We start from the raw sequence: 19,774 nt of genomic DNA on the forward strand, positions 1-19,774 counted from the left end.
TACATTTAGGGGCTTTTTCTTTATAGGAGTCTTCCTTACTCTCAGTGGAATCCATTACATTGTTTTGTGTACTGGACTTCCAACACCCAATGATATGTGATATCTTTTTGCAATGAGTGACTAATTTTATCATATTTCAAATATTAAAGAGATACATACTTAACTAATATTATAATAAATGACAATTGATTCTGTCTTTAGAAATTTTTGTGTTTGATGACAGTCTGCTATATATTAACTGTTGAACTCATTAGAAATCCTTTTTGGTAACAAAATCAAGGTCAGGAATCACTACTTTCTGTTAGAAAGAAACCGAGATATTGTAAAATGGACCTCCATTTAAAAGATTTTAAAAAACTGATGAAAATTAGAAATTGTTATTTCAAGATTAGGGTATTCAGGCCCAGAGAGAAGTAAAGTGACTTGTCCAAGGTCACATAATGAAATGGTAGTAGAGATATGATTCAAACATTCTAGTCTAGTGCCCTTTCCTGTTAATTCTGAGCATGGAAAAAATCAGGGAAAAAGATAAGAGCTAAGGACCACATAAAGTATCAATAGTTTCCATAATTGCTTTATTTGTGACTAAATCTTTCAGGGCTGGCAGAACGAGGGCAGATACTGCATTATATATGTCAATTCTGATGTCCCTCAAGGTCTTCCATCACAACCGGGGAGAAATGTTCTGTCGCTTGAAACAGGCTCTACCTGATTTTCTATCTCTGCTATCAACTAACCCTGAGGTTCTATCTCAACCATTTTTTTCTCTCTGGGCCTCATCTTTTCCATCAATAAAAGGAGCAGTTTACATTAGGTAGTCAATGGAGGCTCTTCCACTGTAAGCAGTCCATATATTTTTATTGCTTTGTCAAGAAGGAAAAATTTCCACACATTGCAGGCTACACTATCTGTGAAAATCTCCCACTGTGATGAAATTTTCCCAAATATATCAATGAAACAACATATGAATGAGATTTCTATTTGTTTTGGTCACCTTGTGTTGATTGCTTACGTCATCAAAACAAACGTTGAGCTTAGCCCCATATCATTCAATATAGTGTGAAACTATTTTCTTAAATGAGCTGCCTATCTCATGTCCAGGACTGCTGTAAATTTTCAAAGGGCTGTAATAGTTGAAAGAATCACCCTTGAAGTTTGACACCACTCTGAATTTCAAAATCCACATGGTTTTTTGATTAGTTGTTCATTACTGGAGATTTTTCCAATATTAAAATTATGTTTCGGACACACAAAATGTGTTTCTTTTGTCCCCTCTCAAACTTCTTTGATAAGAAGGCTTCTTATATAGGATATTTTAAAACAAAATCTCATTAAATTTCCCTGCCCGGGGAAGTTAACGAGGGAATCATTGGCAAGATGCGGAGAGAAAGTTGGGAAAACTTCACAAATTTTAGGAAGATTGTACTATTTTAAAGAGGACCATTCAAAAAAATGGAGTGACTATTTTCAGGCAGAAAATTCAACAGAAAATTATCCTTTGCCCCCATCTCTCTGTCACATCTCCTGCAAAAGGTCCAGTTCTCAGTATCAGTACATTAGTCATTTTGTGGTGCTTCTGATCACCTTGAAAATTTAAATGGTTCCTAGGAACAACAAGACATCAAGAATGAGTTCACTCCTTCACTAATGTAGGCAACCTCAGCTTTACTTTCAAGTGGATTTGTTGAGCTAATCACGTCTCACATCTCTCTCTAAATTGCAACTAAAGGATAATTGGAGTTAAAATATCTATTGCCTGTAAAAGTGAAATTGAAATTGCATACCTTGATTTAAAGCTGTCGGGTGGCATGAGTTCCAATGTATGAGTCGGTCCATATAGGTTTACAACATATAATTTGATTGTTGGGTTCACTTGACCTGCCTTTGAGAAAATGAACGTTGTAATGCAATTACACTAAGCACTAGAATATATTGAGAAAAAAAGAAAATGCATTTCGATTCTTTTACAATTTTGTGTTAGACTGGGGAAAAAAGTTTAATTTCTCTGAAGCAGAAATGATTTTAAATTCAACAACTTGATTGCTTTCAATTGTTTTTGTAGATTGCTGCTTCTCAAGCATTTTAGTCAGACAATTAAAGGTGATAGAAAATCATGATGACTTTATTCATTAGGCAGTGCTACAGTTTTCTTTCCCCAGAATGACACCAGAAGGGCTGGCTTTACAAAACAACTAGTATATCAAGCAGCTACTCACATTATAGGATATAAATGCAATGGGAATAGAGTTTGGCTAATTAAAAAATAAAAAAGAAGAAGAAATAAGAAAAAAAATCAACCCAATTCAGGTGCCACACACTTAAAATTTCACAATACTTAATGTTCTCCACTGCATTAATCATCCTAGGCTTTCTTTTAAATTTTAATGAATACTAGATAGGGTGTAAGTGATCCTTGGGAGGTGGGCCATGAAGTGGACTGCCCTCACTAAGTTCCTGGCATGAAGAGTAGAAAGATAGTAGTAAGAACATGTAATTTGAACTTAGTAAATCAAAATTTATGAAATAACAACTAGCCTGTATAGCAGTTAATATGTTTTTGGCTCGTAGTATGTGTTACAGGCATTACATGAACTATATTGTTAAATGTTTCTACTACAGTCCTAAGATATAATTAAAACAATTTTCCAGATGAAAATGGAGAAGCTAAGCAAACTGTGCAAGATGAAATATCCAATAATTGAGGGATCCAGTATTTAAACCCGGGATGCTCTTAACTACTGTAGTTTTGCTTCAGTTCATTCCTAGGCAATGGCCTCCAAAGTTTTTCTAAATATACTGTGAACTCTTAGGGGGCAGAAATGGAAACTTTCACAATGTATCTCAAGGAGTTTGAATGAATGAATGAAAGAATGTTTACGTGATAAATGATTTACAGAATCAGTTGACTCCTTGTGGCTCAACGTGTTTCTAAATAATACACTGGTATCATTGTGGTGTGGCTGATGCTTTAAGAGAGGACTATATGAGACATACAAAAGAGAACAAGGAAATTAAAAGTGAGTTGAATTAAAAGACCTGACAAAAATCTAGATAATGATAAAACTGATTTAAAAATGACAAAGAGGGGCCAGCCCGGTGGCGCAAGCGGTTAAGTGCGCGCGCTCCGCTGCGGCGGCCCGGGGTTCGCTGGTTCAGATCCCGGGCGCGCACCGAGGCACTGCTTGGCGAGCCATGCTGTGGCGGCGTCCCATATAAAGTGGAGGAAGATGGGCACAGATGTTAGCCCAGGGCCGTCTTCCTCAGCAAAAAAAAAAAGAGGAGGATTGGCGGATGTTAGCACAGGGCTGATCTCCTCACAAAAAAAAAAAATGACAAAGAAAGATCCATGTTTAAGGAATTGGCATTGATACAACCCAGAGTTCAATCAGGACCAGAAGCAACATAATAAACTCCATCAATAGTCAGTAATAGCTCCCCATGACCTGTTTTCTTAGGTTATTAAAAACGGCTAGCACAGAGAGGAGGGAAGAGGGATGAATGGGCAGAGCACAGAGGATTTTTAAGGCTGTCAAAAATACTCTGTATGATACTATAATGCGTTTGTCCAAACCCATAGAATGTAAACACAAAGAATGAACTGTAGTGCAAACTATGGACTTTGGTTGATTATGAGGTGTCAATGTAGGTTCATCAATTGTAACAAATGTATGATTCTGGTGGAGGATGGTGATAATGGGGGAGGCTATGCATGTGTGGGGGCAGGAGGCATGTGGGAAATCTCTGTACCTTTTTCTCAATTTTGCTGTGAACCTTAAAATGCACTAAAAAATAAAGTTAATAAAAAAAAAATGACTAGCACATCTATGGAAGTGCATCACACACAGTCAGAGATTTTGAGCCAATGAAAGGAGTCCGACAGGCTTTCACTACAGAAATGCAGTGGATCTTAAGAGAGATTATAAAAATGTTCATAGAGTAAAGGCTTCCTGGAAGCTAAGCTATGAGCTTGACTCACAGAGAAGGCTCTGGTGTCAGATTTTGTAAAGCTTTTCATCGCTCTAAAACCTGCAAGTGCCTGAGCACATTCTCGGGCAATTTAGCCTTCTACTACACGTAGTAGTAGAAGGCTACTTTTACTTTCACATCACTCTTGTTTTAATTTAATTGCCATGTTCCACCCTGAAAATATTCGCTTTATCTATATTTTTTTAGTCGAACGATTTCTCTAACTGGATCAGGTATGTTAAAATTTAGAGCTGGGACGTAGTATTTAGTAGTGCCATTCAAAGTGTTGTTCTTTGAGAAGCAGCATCATTTGGAACCTTAGAAACACAAATTCATGGGCCCCACTCAGACCTACATTCAGATTCAGAATCATTCTGCATGTGGGCCTAAGAATCTGTGTTTTAACAAGATTCCCAGGTTAACTATAATTAGTATGCAAATTTTGGTAACACACTGATATTTATATACATTTATGGTGCAGCTAAGTGGTTATCAAAGGTTAACCTGCACCAGAATCCCCCAGCGGGCCCGGAGGGTTTATTTAACCACTGATTGCGGAGGCCCACGTTCAGCTTTTCTAATGTCTAGATGTGACGTCAGAATTTGTGTTTCTAACAATTTCCCAGATGAGCCTGACACCGCTGGCAAAAGGACCACATCTTGAGAACCGGTTTAGTTTAATCTGTGACTCAGAGAAACCTCAGTTCAAATTGTAACTGTTATTTACTGGATATAGACCATAGACAGGATGCTAAGGATCCTCAAGTATTATTTTATTTGATTAGCAAAAATGAGACAACACTTCTCTGAGAGTATGTCACAAGTCACAAATATCCCATAGTTTTGTTATATGGACTAACAAAAATGATGATTTATAGAAGTGCCATTATTCATGTCCAATGCACTGTAAGTTGATATGTGTACACCATCACTGATATCCCAATTAGCTTCTACATGAAAACAAATTAAAAGTTGTGTACCCATGTGGTCAGTTTTAGACAAAAACCAAACATCAGGCTGTTTCCAAAATTCAGCTGTCCGGCATTCTATAATCTCAATTAGATTTTTATCTTTCCATGGAGTTCTGAAATTAAGTGCATTTTGCAAGTTCATTTGTACCTTTTAACATTTGAATCATTTCAATAGTTTGCAAATTAGAAGAGTTCATCTATTTCCTTTTTACAGTCTCACTTGCCACAAAGACTACAAATCCACAAAATCCTTCCTCTATGATTCTGAAACACAAGCCTCCAATAATAATTAACCTTATTTTACTGGCAACTAAATTGTCATTAAGTGAGATAATGTTTTAATTAAGAAGATTAACCTGAGGTTAGTGACATAGAACTGTGCATCTTTTTTGTGCTGAATTGCTAATGATAGGGTATTTTATGAGTTCTGAATCAAGCTGAATTAAGTAAAATACAAATATATTTGTTTGGTGTAAGTATTTCATTAGCAAATCTGACCACATTGGGTATTTGCAGCACTCATTTTAATCTAGTTTAATTTGAAGCACAATTTAGTGTGAACTCTATGCATTACTTCAATGTCTAAAGTACCACTTTTTAAAAGTTTATTGCATAAGAACAAATCAAAACAATCCATTTGTTAGTGGAATAACAAATTTTTTTTTAAAACCAGAGTAGAAAATAATGAGACTTTGAAAATTAAAGTAATATACCCAAAATGATACTGAAATTTACTCTAGGAACAAGGACCAAAACCCATACCTAGTTTCTTTGAGTCCTGTTGTCTTAAGTATCTGGGCAGGTATTCCTACTGAAAACCACCTGAAGACTAGGGATTCTTTCTATCGGTTTTGGCCACTAGACTATCTGTCTTTTCTGTATTTTTAATAACAAAGAAATAACAATAAACTCCTCAATGGTAGTCATTAGCACACATTTAGGACTTTCATCATGTATTACATACATCACATATTACACATAGACATATATACACATATATGCATATATGGCAGATGTGAGGCTAAGAATGCTACTCATACACAGCTAGGTGATTAGCAGTAAATGGAGCAAACAGAGCTCCACATATATTTGTTAACTTGACAAAAAGATGTTTTGATCCCAGCTGTGTCTTCTAAGATACAAGTTAACCTCTGATGGTTTTATAGAGAGGGACAGAATCAATAAATTTGAGTTATTTCCCTGCTCTTAAAATCACCATGACTTTTATAAAAGGATTTAGCCTTTTAGAAGCTCAGTTTGTCCATCTGTAAAATAAAGGCAATTGTGAAGAGAACCAAATGAGAAAGAAAAAAGTGAGAAGTCTCTTCCTAAACATAAAGTGTATTATTAGCACACCTAATTTATACAATTAATAAATAAATATTATTATGACTTTATGTCTAGCTTTACTATTAAGAAATATTAATTAATTAATAACATTAAATAATAACAAAGTGTCTAGGTTTGTCAACCTAGTATCTTCTAAATTATTGCTGACATATTTAAATTTTCTCAGGTGCTTCTATTTGTCCATTTGTTTGTGTCAGTCTTGTTAAAATTATGAGGCCTAGGAGTGTCCAAGTTCAAGCATCAAGAGTCATAACTGAGAAGGCAACTTGAAGATGCAGCTATTGCATATGGCTCTTCTATGGGAATCCTAAAATTCCCACTCCTCTTGGAGAGTGAATTACAAAAAGTTGTCGCCTCCCTGGGGCTGATTTTATTTCCTTTGTGCAGTGCACAAACTGAACAGTCGTGTTTGAATATCTTGCCTACTGACATGCGCTTTCCACAATATGCCATTAGTTGTTCATTTTGTATTTAAATTGTCAAGTGAACTAACATTACAATAAATACATCAAATGATGTGAGAATTAATATATTGGAGAAGTCTTTTCAGTTTTTCTCTGCAAAAAAATAGGTGCAGGTATGCTGTACAGGCACAAATTATCATCTGTAAAACATGGCTAAATCTATAATTGGAGAAGTCATAAGTACTTTTTTGGAGTACAATAAAAATCTCTTGATGAATATGATTATTTTGTTGTTAGGTCAAATTGCCATTTCCTCCTGAAGAGCACTGAGTATATGTGCCTTCTAATGTATGTCCAGAGAAGACCTCAAAAGTAATATTTCAAAATCATGGAATCAGATTCCTCTCAATTTGTCCAGTACTTGCCCCAGTTACATTAAGGCACAAATTGAAGGGTATAAAACCTATTGTGCTTGATAAACACAAAGTACAACTCACTAAACGAAGGGCTTCAAAACAGCTTTTAAATGAAAGCAGCAGCCAGCCATCTCTTACCTAATTAAGAGCTAAAATGTGTAAAGTGGAATTTAAAAAGTTTTCTATAAGACATCTTTACATGATTAATGCATAGGGGGCTTCAGTTATCATGAGCCTTTTTCTTTGTTACGTAAACATGGGGAAAATAAATTTTAAAAAAGACAACTAAAGTAATTAAAAATGGCATACAATAGAAAAACCAATACACACCAGATGTTTTTGCAACCTGTTCCCAGAGGGCTCACCCAACATTTGAAGATAGTTTTCTATCCAGGCAGGATTTTCACATTTGCTTCACTCACTAAAACAATTCTATCTATTCTAGTTATGCCTGGCTGTGGCTATTCCCCAGCATTTTATAAAGTATGTTCTAGAGTATGCTCTGCCAAAATAATACTGATAAAATACTGATGTTAATACTAGTACTAATAAATTTTTTATGCTTAGTCTATTCTTTATTGGTGATTCCTTATGTTTAGTGTATTCTTTATTGAGATTCTTTATGCTAAGTCTATTCCTTACTGGAGCTTCTTTATGCTTAGTTTATTTTTTATAGCAGATTTATAATACACATTAACATATAGCATATTAAGTGCTCTAAGAAATCACCTAAAAGAAGTCAGATTTTTTTTTTAACTAAGAATTTCTGGTCCAGCCCCAGTGGCCTAGTGGTTAACGTCGGCATGCTCCACTTTGGCGGCCTGGGTTTGCTTCCCGGGAGTGGACCTACACCGCTCATCTGACAGTAGCCATGCTGTGGTGGTGGTTCACATACAAAAAGAGGAAGATCGGCAACAGATGTTAGCTCAGGACAAATCTTCCTCAGCAAAAAAAAAAAAAAAAAAAAAAAATTTCCAACTTTATTCGACCTTGGCCCTTTTTGCTCCTTTATAACACCTATTAACAACTCAAAGACTATACCTTAGAGAAACTCTTGCCCTGGATTCAATGCTGATCCTTATCTCTTCTTCCCCTCTTTTTAGCTGGGAAGGTGAGCATAAACAAGAATGAGATCATCAAAGGGGAAAAAGTACACCAAAAGTGAAAGTTCCCACACCACCGAATCATCTTTACCTCTTCCTACTCGAGCACTGTGTACAGACTACTGCAAGCTTTAAAATGATAAGTCTGTCAGCAAGTAAGGGGAGCTTCTTTTTTTCTCCAGACAATTGTTCACAATACTATCAATCAATTCACGGGTGCACAGAGAGAGGGAACAACTAGCACTTCCACATTACTTACCTTAGGATATGGATACTGCTTTCCTTTGGGATACAATGCTCCAGTAAACCGAGGGATAACCATGTTAGGCACCAATGAGTCATTTATCATCAGGAAGGCAAGTCTTTCTCCATCTGGTGACCACCAGTGGGCGATGTGAGAATGTAGAAGTTCCTCTAGAATAAATGAGTGTTATTTGAAACCAACTGTAGAGCTGTGGGCTCAGTCACCCACAAACATCTGTCCTTGAAATCTCCATTGTACATATATATTTTCTATACAGTATGTTGGTTTTAATCAACTTCATGGATAATTCTCTATCTCTGAGTTACCGTTTTAACCCCGGGAAAAGCAGATGCAAAGAAAGGAAAGAATGAAGCAATGAAGTCAGGGTTTCATGGACTGTCAGCGACATGAACAGAGATGAAAGCACTATCAGAGTAAGAAGAATAAGAACATTAAAAGAAGACTGAAATGCGGCATAAAACCATATTCATGTCGCCATTCACTCATATTTGCATTCAATCATATTTCCATCCTTTCATCATCAAACAAGTTCAATATCCACTAGATTCATTAAACTATTTTAAGCTCTATGGAAATAGAATAAGAAATATACTAGATATCTTTCATGTGACCCCAGACCCACTAACCACTTTTCTACACCTGCTTTCTGGCCCAGAAAATTAACCTGTATGAACTACATTAAAAGGACTGCCCTGCCCTCTAAAATATGGCCATTATGATAATTTGGCATGAGATTAGAAGGAGAGTAAAGTCTAATTATTTATTGCCTTGGTTCTATCCCAAAATATCACCTCAAGTTTGCTGTGTGCTTCAAATGATGTCACTACTCCTGTCAATGCAGCCTCCTCTACACAATTTTCTCCTTTTGTATCTGGTAATGGTTCATCTCTGTGGTCATAGGGGTGGTAATAGCTTGGTTGCTACTAGTCTAGATTATAGCTCTGTCCTTTGTGGTTCCCCTATACCTTCACCTTTGTAAATGGTCTCTTTGTAAATAAATCCTCTTTAAATTATTGACTGCATGAACTCTTTCATTTTGGGATCCTAACTGATATAGTGATTAATATCCACAGTAGACTCAGAAAAGAGACCCTCAAAATTAGACTTTGAGATTAAATTAGAGATATATCTATTATATCTATATCTATATCACCTTTGATGTAATAATAGCCTTTACGGGGGGAATTGGAGCATATATAATACATAGCAAGGGATGTAATCATGAGTAATCAATTGTCACTGGTGGTGACACAGAATGAAATGTAGATAGAGAGGAGAGGCGTTGGGAGGACAAGTGGTTGTGGCACTTTGTTGCTACAACAATGGCAACTGTAAAGATTCTAAAGTGAAGTTCCCGTAGTTCTTATGACAACTTGGAGAGATTACTTAGGAATAAACAGAAACTGAAACCACGACCGCAAAATTAGAAACACACACAAGGCTACCATGGCATCCTTGAAGGAGTCCCTCCCGCCTGTAGTTGCGGGGCAGATATGGCTGAGTCCAAGAGAACACAGAAGGGGCTGCAGAGCTGGGACACAAATTAGCGGCTCGACTCCACTTGCTTTTTAAAGCTAAGGTAGAGATATTGGTGGACAAGTACTGCAACCCTGACACAAAGGCTAAAGATGCTTGGGTAAACACGTGCAGTATACTCATGCTTTCTGGACCAGTCTCATAGACAACACATTATATGTGGAAAGTCGCTATATGTGTCTAATTTTATGGCTGAAGATTTTGAACCTCAAAATTCCCACATATCTTCATACGGATAGAGGCAACCTTCATCCAAAGAGCTAGATCTCCTTTGCATAAAGCAAACTATAAGATGAATTTGTGTAAAATTTAAGAGTCTGCATTCCTAAGGAAGAGTTTAAAGATCTAGAAGCCTGGGATACACTGGGATATTTCTTCTAAAGTGAAAGAAAATTTGTTGGGACTGTACTTATATAAAAGGGAGACTGGATTCTTTGGATTTTGAAGAATGACATAAACCACATTCACGTGTGCTGCCCTATTCTATTTCCCAGGTAACCTGTAAAGCTGCCAGTTCTGAGTAGAACCTGAGCAGGAGAGGGCTATGCAGCAGATCAAGGCCATGGTACAACCTTCCTTACCATCTTTATCTTGTGACCCAGCAGATACGATGGTAATGTAAGTATCGCCGCCAACAGAGATGCTATGTGGAGCTTCTGACACTCTCCATATGACAATCAAAGCACAGGCATTAGAAGCTTTAGAGATAGGCTGCTTACTCCTGTGCTAATAAATATTCTCTGTTTCAAAAGCAGCTCTCTACTGTTTCTGGCAGAAACAATTAGCCTGACCATGGGATACCAAGTGACTATACAAGTGAAACTGTCCATCATGAACTGATTGTTATCCGATTCATTGACCATAAAACTAAACACATACAGCAACATTCCACTGTAAAATAGAAGTGGTATATATAGGATTGGGCCAGAGCCCATAAGTGAACTGCTCATAGTATTGCATTCTCTGCTTTATCCTCTCCTTCATCTCACATCTATGCTTCAAGATAACACAAGTTGGCAGAGGAAGAACAAATGCAGGTCTGGTCTGTGGGCAGGTTTGCATCATGTACTTGAACACGCTGGAACTGGATAGGGTTTGCACTACAATCTGACTTGGGAGTGGCACTAAAAGACTACAATAAATGTAAATCTTCTAAGTTGGCAGAATTTTGAACAAGATATTTAGTTTTCCACTACTTGTGGAAAGAGCCTTGGCTGGAAGCATGGATTCACCTTGACTCATGCACAGTAACAAATAAATGACCATCTGATCAAGGATATGGGAAAAGTAAAATTAGAAAATTAGTGACAAGGGAGTTTAGGGAAAGGTATGTGCATGGACTTAACAGAAGAGGTAAAAATGTGAAGACATTAGTGTCCTACTTAATGACCACCAGAGCACATCCACAGCAGAGGAGGCTCTCAATAATCAGATGGACAATATGGCTACTGAGTGCATGTCAGTTTGCAGCTCCCACCATTACTTGATAATAATAGTGATTGTCACTAAACTCTTGATATGGCATTATTTCCCAGCAGGACCAGCTGACTGCCTGCTGGCAGGTGAATTACATGGGAACCCTTCCATCAAAAAAGGGTAGCATTTTGTGATTACAGAGATAGACATATATTCTAGTTATAGATCTGTCTTTGCTGCCTGCAGTCCTATCAGCATGCTACTCATGGACTTACAGAATAACTTATCCATTACCATGGTAACCCACACTATTTCACTCCAAACAGGAAATATTTTATAGCAAAAGCAAGGGCAGTGGGCTCAGATCCATGGAATTCACTGGTCTCATCATATTCCCCATGTACCTGGCTTGATAGAAGAGTGAAATAACCTGTTCTACCCCAGTTTTGGCACTATTTGACAACAGCCTTGAAGTTGGTATGTCATCCCAAAGCATGCATGTGTCCCTCCTGCATAGCCAGGAAGCACAAATTTAGGAACGAAGGGGTGGAAGGTAGTGTTCTCTTTCACTATTGCACCATTGACTCACTGAACACATTTTGTTTCTTGTCCTCATGATAATGAGCTTGGTGTGTTTAGAAGTCCTAATGCCTAAGGGAGGATTGCCTCCAACAGGGAATATGGTCAAAATTCTGTTCCTCTGAATTGGAAATTGAAATCTCCCCCTGACCATTTTAGGCTCAACATGACTGGGAAAAAAAAAAAAACTGATAGAAAACGTCATCACTGTGCTGGGTCTAATGATTAATCTCATCTGCCAGGAAGAAAATGTATCTTTGCTATACAAAGGAAGGCAGGGAGAATATATTTGGCACTCAGAAGATTCAAATTCTGCTTTGTCCAATTCCATCTCATTTTCCAATTCCACATTTCTACATTCCAATTTCCATTTCAATGGAAAACTGAAATTGTAGCAACTTAATTAAGAAAAAGAAGCAAAGAGATAAGATTTGGAGGAATAAAGGTTTGGTTTGATCCACCAGGTAAATAACCTGTGTAGTCAAAATGCTGGCAGAAGGTAAAGGGAAAAAAGAATGAGCAGTTGACAAGGGAGCTATGATTACCAATTAAGGCCACATAAACTTATTTCTTCTCTTAATGAGGGCATTTTCCCTAAAACCTTATATGAAAAACACAAGTTATAGTTATAGTTATAAATTTAAGACAGGTATATAACTGGACTAATACCACTCTACAATGAAACAGTAGCAGATGGGACTTTGTGTGCTTTTCTTTTGGGGACACAAACTTTTTATTTGAATAATAAGAATACTTTTCTTGAATAATAAGAATTTCTTGAATAAAAAGAATACTTTCATGGTGTCTGAGTTTTTGCTCACTATGATCAATATGAAACCAGCTAATCAAATGAAGGGAAGAAAGTTAGTGCATGGTATTTATTTTCTTAGTTCCCACTTGAAATCATGTTTCTTAGTTCCCACTTGAAATCATGTAGGACTGGCTGTGTTCCTCAACCCAAACTCACTGCTTCTATTACTGTGAAAATTACAGGATTCCCTCCTTCTAGGTTCTAGTAACAGCTGCCTCCCCTTCCCATTTCAGATGTTAATGGCTAAACTATTACTATCCACAGGTTGCTGCATATTCCTTGTCTTTGGTAAGTGGCTCTTTCATATATAAAACTTTGAATACTATTTTGAATGTGTCATTTTTTTCCCAGTTGTGATCCTGACCCTGATTTATACAAGTAACTTACAATTCAGATCAGGAGACACATGTTATCCACATGACACACAGAGGGAAAAAATGCTAGATGCCAATTGAGTGTAAACTCTAAGTCTTATGAGATTTGAAGGTACAGAGAGATTGTATCACCCAAAATGAACATTCAGGGATTCTAAGAAGTGGGTTCTATCCTAGGTGCTGAAGAATGTGTGCACAAGTACTTCCCAAGATTAAGAATGGCCCAGATTTGAGGGCACCATTCAATAGAAACTAGATATCATATACTCTCATTTATCTTAGAGGGATCTATGCCTCAAGTTTTTCTCTCAAAAATACTAAAATAGCAAAGTAATACATATAAAGAGTTAGTGACTTCCTTCAGCTACAAAAATTAAGCTAACTGAAATGGGAAGGAGATAAATAAAACAATTTTTAATATGTATTTGCTTAGGGGCCGGCCCCTTGGCTTAGCGGTTAAGTGCTCGCGCTCCGCTGCTGGCGGCCCGGGTTCAGATCCCGGGCGCACACCGACGCACCACTTCTCCGGCCATGCTGAGGCCGCGTCCCACATACAGCAACTAGAAGGATGTGCAGCTGTGACATACAACTATCTACTGGGGCTTTGGGGGAAAAATAAATAAATAAAATTATTAAAAAAAAAATATGTATTTGCTTAAAAGTCCTCTTGGATAAGGCACATGCTTCTTTAATTGCAACCGACAGAAACTTTTACTCATGGATTGAAACTTCCTGTGTTAATTATATTATTTACAATGTATTTTTATAAATTGCATTCCATTTCACTTTAATGTAGGTTTGGCCCTTCATCGTCTTTATTACACTGATTTAGAAAATCTAACCTTAGAGCAGATGGTTTTCAACAGGTTGTTTTATATCACAGACATTTAAAAACACAGCCTCAACACAAAGCACTTAGAGAAAACTATCTAATATGCAACCTTTGTGTTCATATTAACACACTATTCTGAAAAGTAAGCTGATTTTATCATCGATTTGTAGCTTATCAACTTAGAAAGGATTTACTGAGGATGCTGCTGTGGGTCTGTGGTTGATTTTTTTCCCCTTATTTTCTGTATCTCACTGTCAACTTTTTTGAAAGAACTGTCTGTATTTATAACCTTCTCACTTCCCATTTACACCTTCACCCACTGCAATCTTGCTTCTGAAACCACCAATTGACTGATTTTTCTCTTGCCAAGTTCTAGTAGCAAATCCCACAGTAACTTTGGAATCCTTATCTTGTTTGACCTCCAGAGACTCGGCATTGTTGATTTTCCTGTCTTCTTCTGGCTTCCATGGCTGCATCTCTAATATTTTTTAACTGTCACAGTACAGTTTTACTGGAATTTAGTAAGAGCTCAATAAATATTTGTTGAATCAATGAACAGACGAATGTGACTTCCTATGTCCAAGAGAAGGCAAAAAATAGAGAGAAAACAGGTATTTTGCATTGCTGCCATTAAACAACAAAAAGTAACAACCCCAATCTGTTGATAAGGATATTGTTTATCCTGTAAATTTTTTCTCTCACTTCTTTACTGTTGCCATTCTTAAAGCTTAAGGCAAAGCCTATTTCTTCTACGGAGCCACCCTATATTCCATCAGAATTAATTCTATTTACACTTCTATTTAGTATGCTGACATGTAGTTCTATTTATATTTCTCTTTACCATGCTTGAAATTGTTCCTTATATAATAGTTGCTTACAGTTTTTCACTCCACTAAGTTAGAAACACCCAAAACATAGAAACCCTTATTCCTCATTGTATTACTCTCAGATAATGCCTGACAGATATATGTGCTCAATAACTGTTGGATTGAATTTCAAAGAAAAATTCCTTAAAAATATGAAGTTCTAAAATATATTTATAAATCATTTAGGCACATTAGTTCCATTATTCCGTATGCTCAAATAATTAAAAGTGACAGTCATTTTTTGTTTCTGTTTAATAGAGTCAACACTTCATGGAAATTTTCAAAGTTGTAAACTTGACAAAACATTGATCTAATATTTTTTAACAAAACAATGATCTAATATTTAGTTAAGCAACCATGTTAAATTTATATGAAAATATATAAATTTATATTTACATCAATTTATATGAATAACATTGGGTGTGCTTTGTGTGAATTATATTTAGAATGATGTTTCATTTTGAACATGATGTTTTACATTTCTTTTGAACTTCACCAACTCTTTAAAACATATTTTATTTGCTGTTACTTTCCTTAGGAATTGAATAATGCTAGAAATAGAGACAAAGAGGCTTTAAAATGACACTTTTAAAGACTTTTAAAGACTCGACATTAGTGACTGTGATTGGGAGCAATAGCCAACATCACAAATTGGCCTGGTACTAAAAAGATTAAGCCATGCCCTTAAAATTTGCCATAAAAACATTTTATTATCTTTTATGTGACTTCTCTAATCTTTTTTTTCTATGACATTTACAGAAGGGAAATTTCAATAAAAAAAGTAAGTGGAAATGTTACATGTTACGTCTTGAGTCTCCCACACATACTAATTCAGATCGTAATTGATTTCTGTGAAGTAATAAAAAGGAAATCTCCACACATAGAGTACTACACACATAGTGTTGAAGGCTATATGCATTCCTAGTAGGTGCTGCTGTGTTTTGGTAAGTATATTGAAGGGAAAAGAGAAAGTCTGGAATCTGGGAGCCATTGGCACATTGAACAAGCAAAGTGATAGTAGGAGATTAAGGTATCTGTGGGACACTTGAAACATAGGTTGGGGATGGCAGGCAAAATGTTGAGAGAAATTCAATGACATCTGAATTGTCTAAATCTCTCTGCCAAACGTTAACATTGATTCCCTTGGTAGGATCCCTTCTCTTGGAAATGAAGCAAGAATTGATGTAAGCCCCTGGATGGTAGGATTCAGAGTCTTTGGCTAAGGAAACAGACCAGAGGAACCTGACAGCTTAGGTTCATGATGTATGTCATCCCTTAGGGAACAATGAAGGGCACTGTTCTGCAATAGGTAAGAGTAGACTAGGACTAAGCACTGGCTTTGAAGACACACATTCAAGTGCCAGCTCTGCTGCTCATGAGCTCTGAGGCCATGTCCAAGTCACCTATAATCCCTGAGTCTTGGTTTCTTCAGTAAGTGATATACTAGCATTGTGAGGATTAAATCACATAACACATCTGGAATTTCCTAGTATATCTAGAACTTAAGAGCCCAAAGGATTGAGTTTAATTTGAGTACAAAAACTATAATTTTTCCATTTTTCCTTTGGAATGTGTCAGACCTAGAGTGTCATTACAAAAATTCTTGTTACTTGTTTGTTCTGCCTATTCCTCAATACAGTGTTCACTCTCTGCCCCAATATATAGATTTTTATTGCTTAATTAAGAAAATATTCTTACTCGTCAGATAATGGTCTCTAACTTCTCCCTTAAAATTTCCTTAAAAATGTAATGCCATAAACTATATGAAGCCTTCCCTAAAGGACAGATGCTCAAGTCATCTTAATCAGTGGTCAAGCCAGCACATTCTACATTGAGTATACCCCTAGTTGACTTAAAAATTCATCGGTGTTAATGATCACATTTTGTTCACCCAACGTGGCATGCCAGCTCACTGTGAAGCTCCAATGTTCCCACTAAATTATTTTTCACCTCCCTGAAATCCTCTACTCCTTGGGAATGCCTGCTCACAAAGTTTGCCACCACTATTTATTAGTGACCCAAACCAGAAGCCAAGAGTCATTCTCAACTTCTTCTCATCCACCCCATTCATTTAACCACTAAGATCTGTCTATTTTACTGCCTCATCAATTTTAGACTCTTCCCTCCTTCTTACTGCTTTAACCCTGTCCTATTGCTCATTATCTCTTGATAGAACATAGAAAAAGCCTTATCACTGCTCACCAGTTCTTTCTGTTGTTCCGTCCCAGCTTCACACTGTAGCCAAAATGATCTATTTATATGGAAGATCTATAATCTTGACACTCCTATACCTGAAAAGCTCTATTAGTTTCCCCATTTACTGGTGAAAAAATAATCAGAATCCCAGATTATTTTTAGAGTTACTATCACTTGGTTCTTGCTGTCTTCCTTTTTCTCAAATTTTATGCCTCAATAATACCAAGCAGATTTTAGTTCCCTTGGCACACACCATGCTATTTAACCCTTCTACACTCTTTGCAAGCTCTTAACTCTTGCTTAGATTTTCCTTTCTAGTTTCTTCTCATGTGTAACACATCTTAATCTTTCAGGCTTAACTCAGAAGGTCTCTCCTTTAGGAAAATGTTTGCAAATCTCTAGAATCTCACTCCTTTCTTCTTTCATAGAAACTTGTGTTTACTGTGATTTGACTACTTACCACACTGCATTGACGTGGTTTCTTCACCTGTCAGGGTCTCACATAGTACCAACAATATTTTGAAGATAAAGGGCATATCTTACCTAGCTCCTCTAGGTAGAGATGGTTAGCTACTGTCACCTAGATTCCCAGAACTACCCAGGTTCAACTTTGTTTCCTATTTGTCTCTTCAATTAATTGGGCCACCCAAGAACCCTCCAATAATTTATTTTTTTGAAATAAGAAAGTCAGAGTTATCTTCTGACACTCTTAACCAAAGAACCCTACTATTTCAGTATTTTAAAATTTCATAGGATAATTTATGCTGATATTTCCACAGTAGCTCCCACTATGCCCCAGAATTAACTATGGTCTCTAAAGTCTTCTATTATTTGATGCTGGCATATACACAAAAATATATTATAGATATAAATATACATGCACACATATACATATAAATGTCAAAATCTTTTCCTCAATAAAATAGCTCCATCTGGCAAAATTTCTCTCTTAATGTAAGGTCCTGAAAGCAGTATTGTGTTTTGTTCCCTGATGTATCTCAGCATCTAGACAAGTACTTAGAACATAGTAGGTCTTCAATAATATCTGTTGAATGAGAGAATAAATTAATGAATGAGCTGAATGATTTACTTTTCTTACAGAATTAAAAATATCAACTCTGAGGACAAAAGATTGCATTCACCAATATTGCTCAAGAAATAAAATTTATTTTCTAGATGATTCTTAGTTTTATAATTTCTAATCAAATAGACTAACTTAGTTTAAGTCTTGACATATTTTGCCAAGATCAGTTGCAGAATCTGAAACCCAGGTATTAAACTGAAGCTTTCAGTCCTTCCCAGGCAATCTGTACCTATAACTCAGCTGACAATTGATACATGATCAAACTGGACAGAGGTTTTCATCACCTGATTCTTTTTATATTCTCAGCTATTATAAAACTTGATTCAATAAATACTATAAATAACTCTTTAGGTAGGTTTTATTTTACTTCCTATGCAATGGTTTTAACAATGTGATGGAATGTTCTTAACAGGAATGACTAAAATCATGTGGCTTTCGTACACTTTTTGAACAGTCAACGTTTTTATTTCTTATTTCCAGAGAGTCAGAATAATTCAGCGTCTAATTCCAGAGTGAAATAAGGTAATCATTCACTTTCATTAGTTAAGCATCACCAAAAATAAAGTCTATCTAGCCCGAACAAAATGTGTGTGCGTGTGTGTGTGTGTGTGTATACCAAATGTGGAATCATACAAATAGATGTAAATGACAACCAGTTGAAATATGAGCACATGCAAGGATGTGAAAGCATGAAGGCAATTTTGAGAGGAAATGAGGAGAAGAAATAGTGCTATAAGTATTGTTCTGGAATGAACAGATTTTTCTTATAGATTTTGTATAAAATATATCGTTTGTGTTCTTTCGAAATCAAATCTATTCAACTCACCTTCATATAACCAGTCAGCAATCCCATTAAAAATAATTCCTTCTTTTCCAGAAGATGTCAGTCTCAATGAACTGCTCTTTATATCAGGTTGATAGTAGATATTATTTTCAAAAATATAAATCTGGATCAGGAAACATGTAAAACAAACAAACCAAAAAATCTGACATGTTAGGAAGCCTTTTATTTTTAACTTTCATATCACAGAATAATAGCTGAAGAGCTCAGTGTTTTATTATTTGCCTGCTTTCAATTTGTTTTTATTTAATGCATATATTTGTATTGCTTTCAATCATTAATGGTTGTTTTTTTCCCTATTATATCAATACCAAGTTGTCATTTGGAAATTACATGGTACTCAGTATTGAAGTTTTTAAATTCATATTTTTAACAACAATTTTTTATCTACTTAATCTCTTTCTCATACCACAAAATTGGTTTGGGTTTTAGATAACATTTTGCATACTTAAGAGACTGATAACTATCCTAGATACCATTTTAGTAACTGCCAAGTGACTGCTTGAAAAGCTTCAATTTGGGGTCTTTACTTTTACGAAAATGTATTTAGTGATCAATAAATCTAAAGATCTAATCTTTAGAGAATCTCTCTGATTCTATCCAGCTCATCTCACAGATTTACTGATGAAAGAAAAGAATGGAAAATCCTTTAATTTGATAAGTGGAACACACTTCCCTATGCCCCAGTCTTCTCTGGCAATTCTTTCCTAAATAGCATGGCAGTAATGATAACCTTGTGCCTGAGGGTTCAAGAAAGAGTTTTA

The 19,774-nt window shown here is 36.1% G+C and overlaps 1 protein-coding gene across 5 annotated transcripts in view; it reads right to left on the minus strand.

Moving 5' to 3' along the window:
- DPP10 (dipeptidyl peptidase like 10) overlaps positions 1–19,774 on the minus strand; it is an 830,517-nt gene that overhangs the window by 92,329 nt on the left and 718,414 nt on the right. For all 5 annotated transcript variants that reach the window (XM_087435067.1, XM_087435066.1, XM_087435064.1 and 2 more), the window contains 3 exons: positions 18,996–19,116; positions 8,470–8,624; positions 1,785–1,882 (listed from right to left, as the gene is read on the minus strand). In XM_087435067.1, coding sequence (XP_087291193.1) covers positions 1,785–1,882; positions 8,470–8,624; positions 18,996–19,116 — 374 coding nt within the window. The remainder of the gene's footprint in view (positions 1–1,784; positions 1,883–8,469; positions 8,625–18,995; positions 19,117–19,774) is intronic.

This window comes from Ceratotherium simum, chromosome 9 (genome assembly GCF_057802395.1).
Source record: "Ceratotherium simum simum isolate JZ-2026a chromosome 9, ASM5780239v1, whole genome shotgun sequence".
Classification (NCBI taxonomy): Eukaryota; Metazoa; Chordata; class Mammalia; order Perissodactyla; family Rhinocerotidae; genus Ceratotherium; species Ceratotherium simum.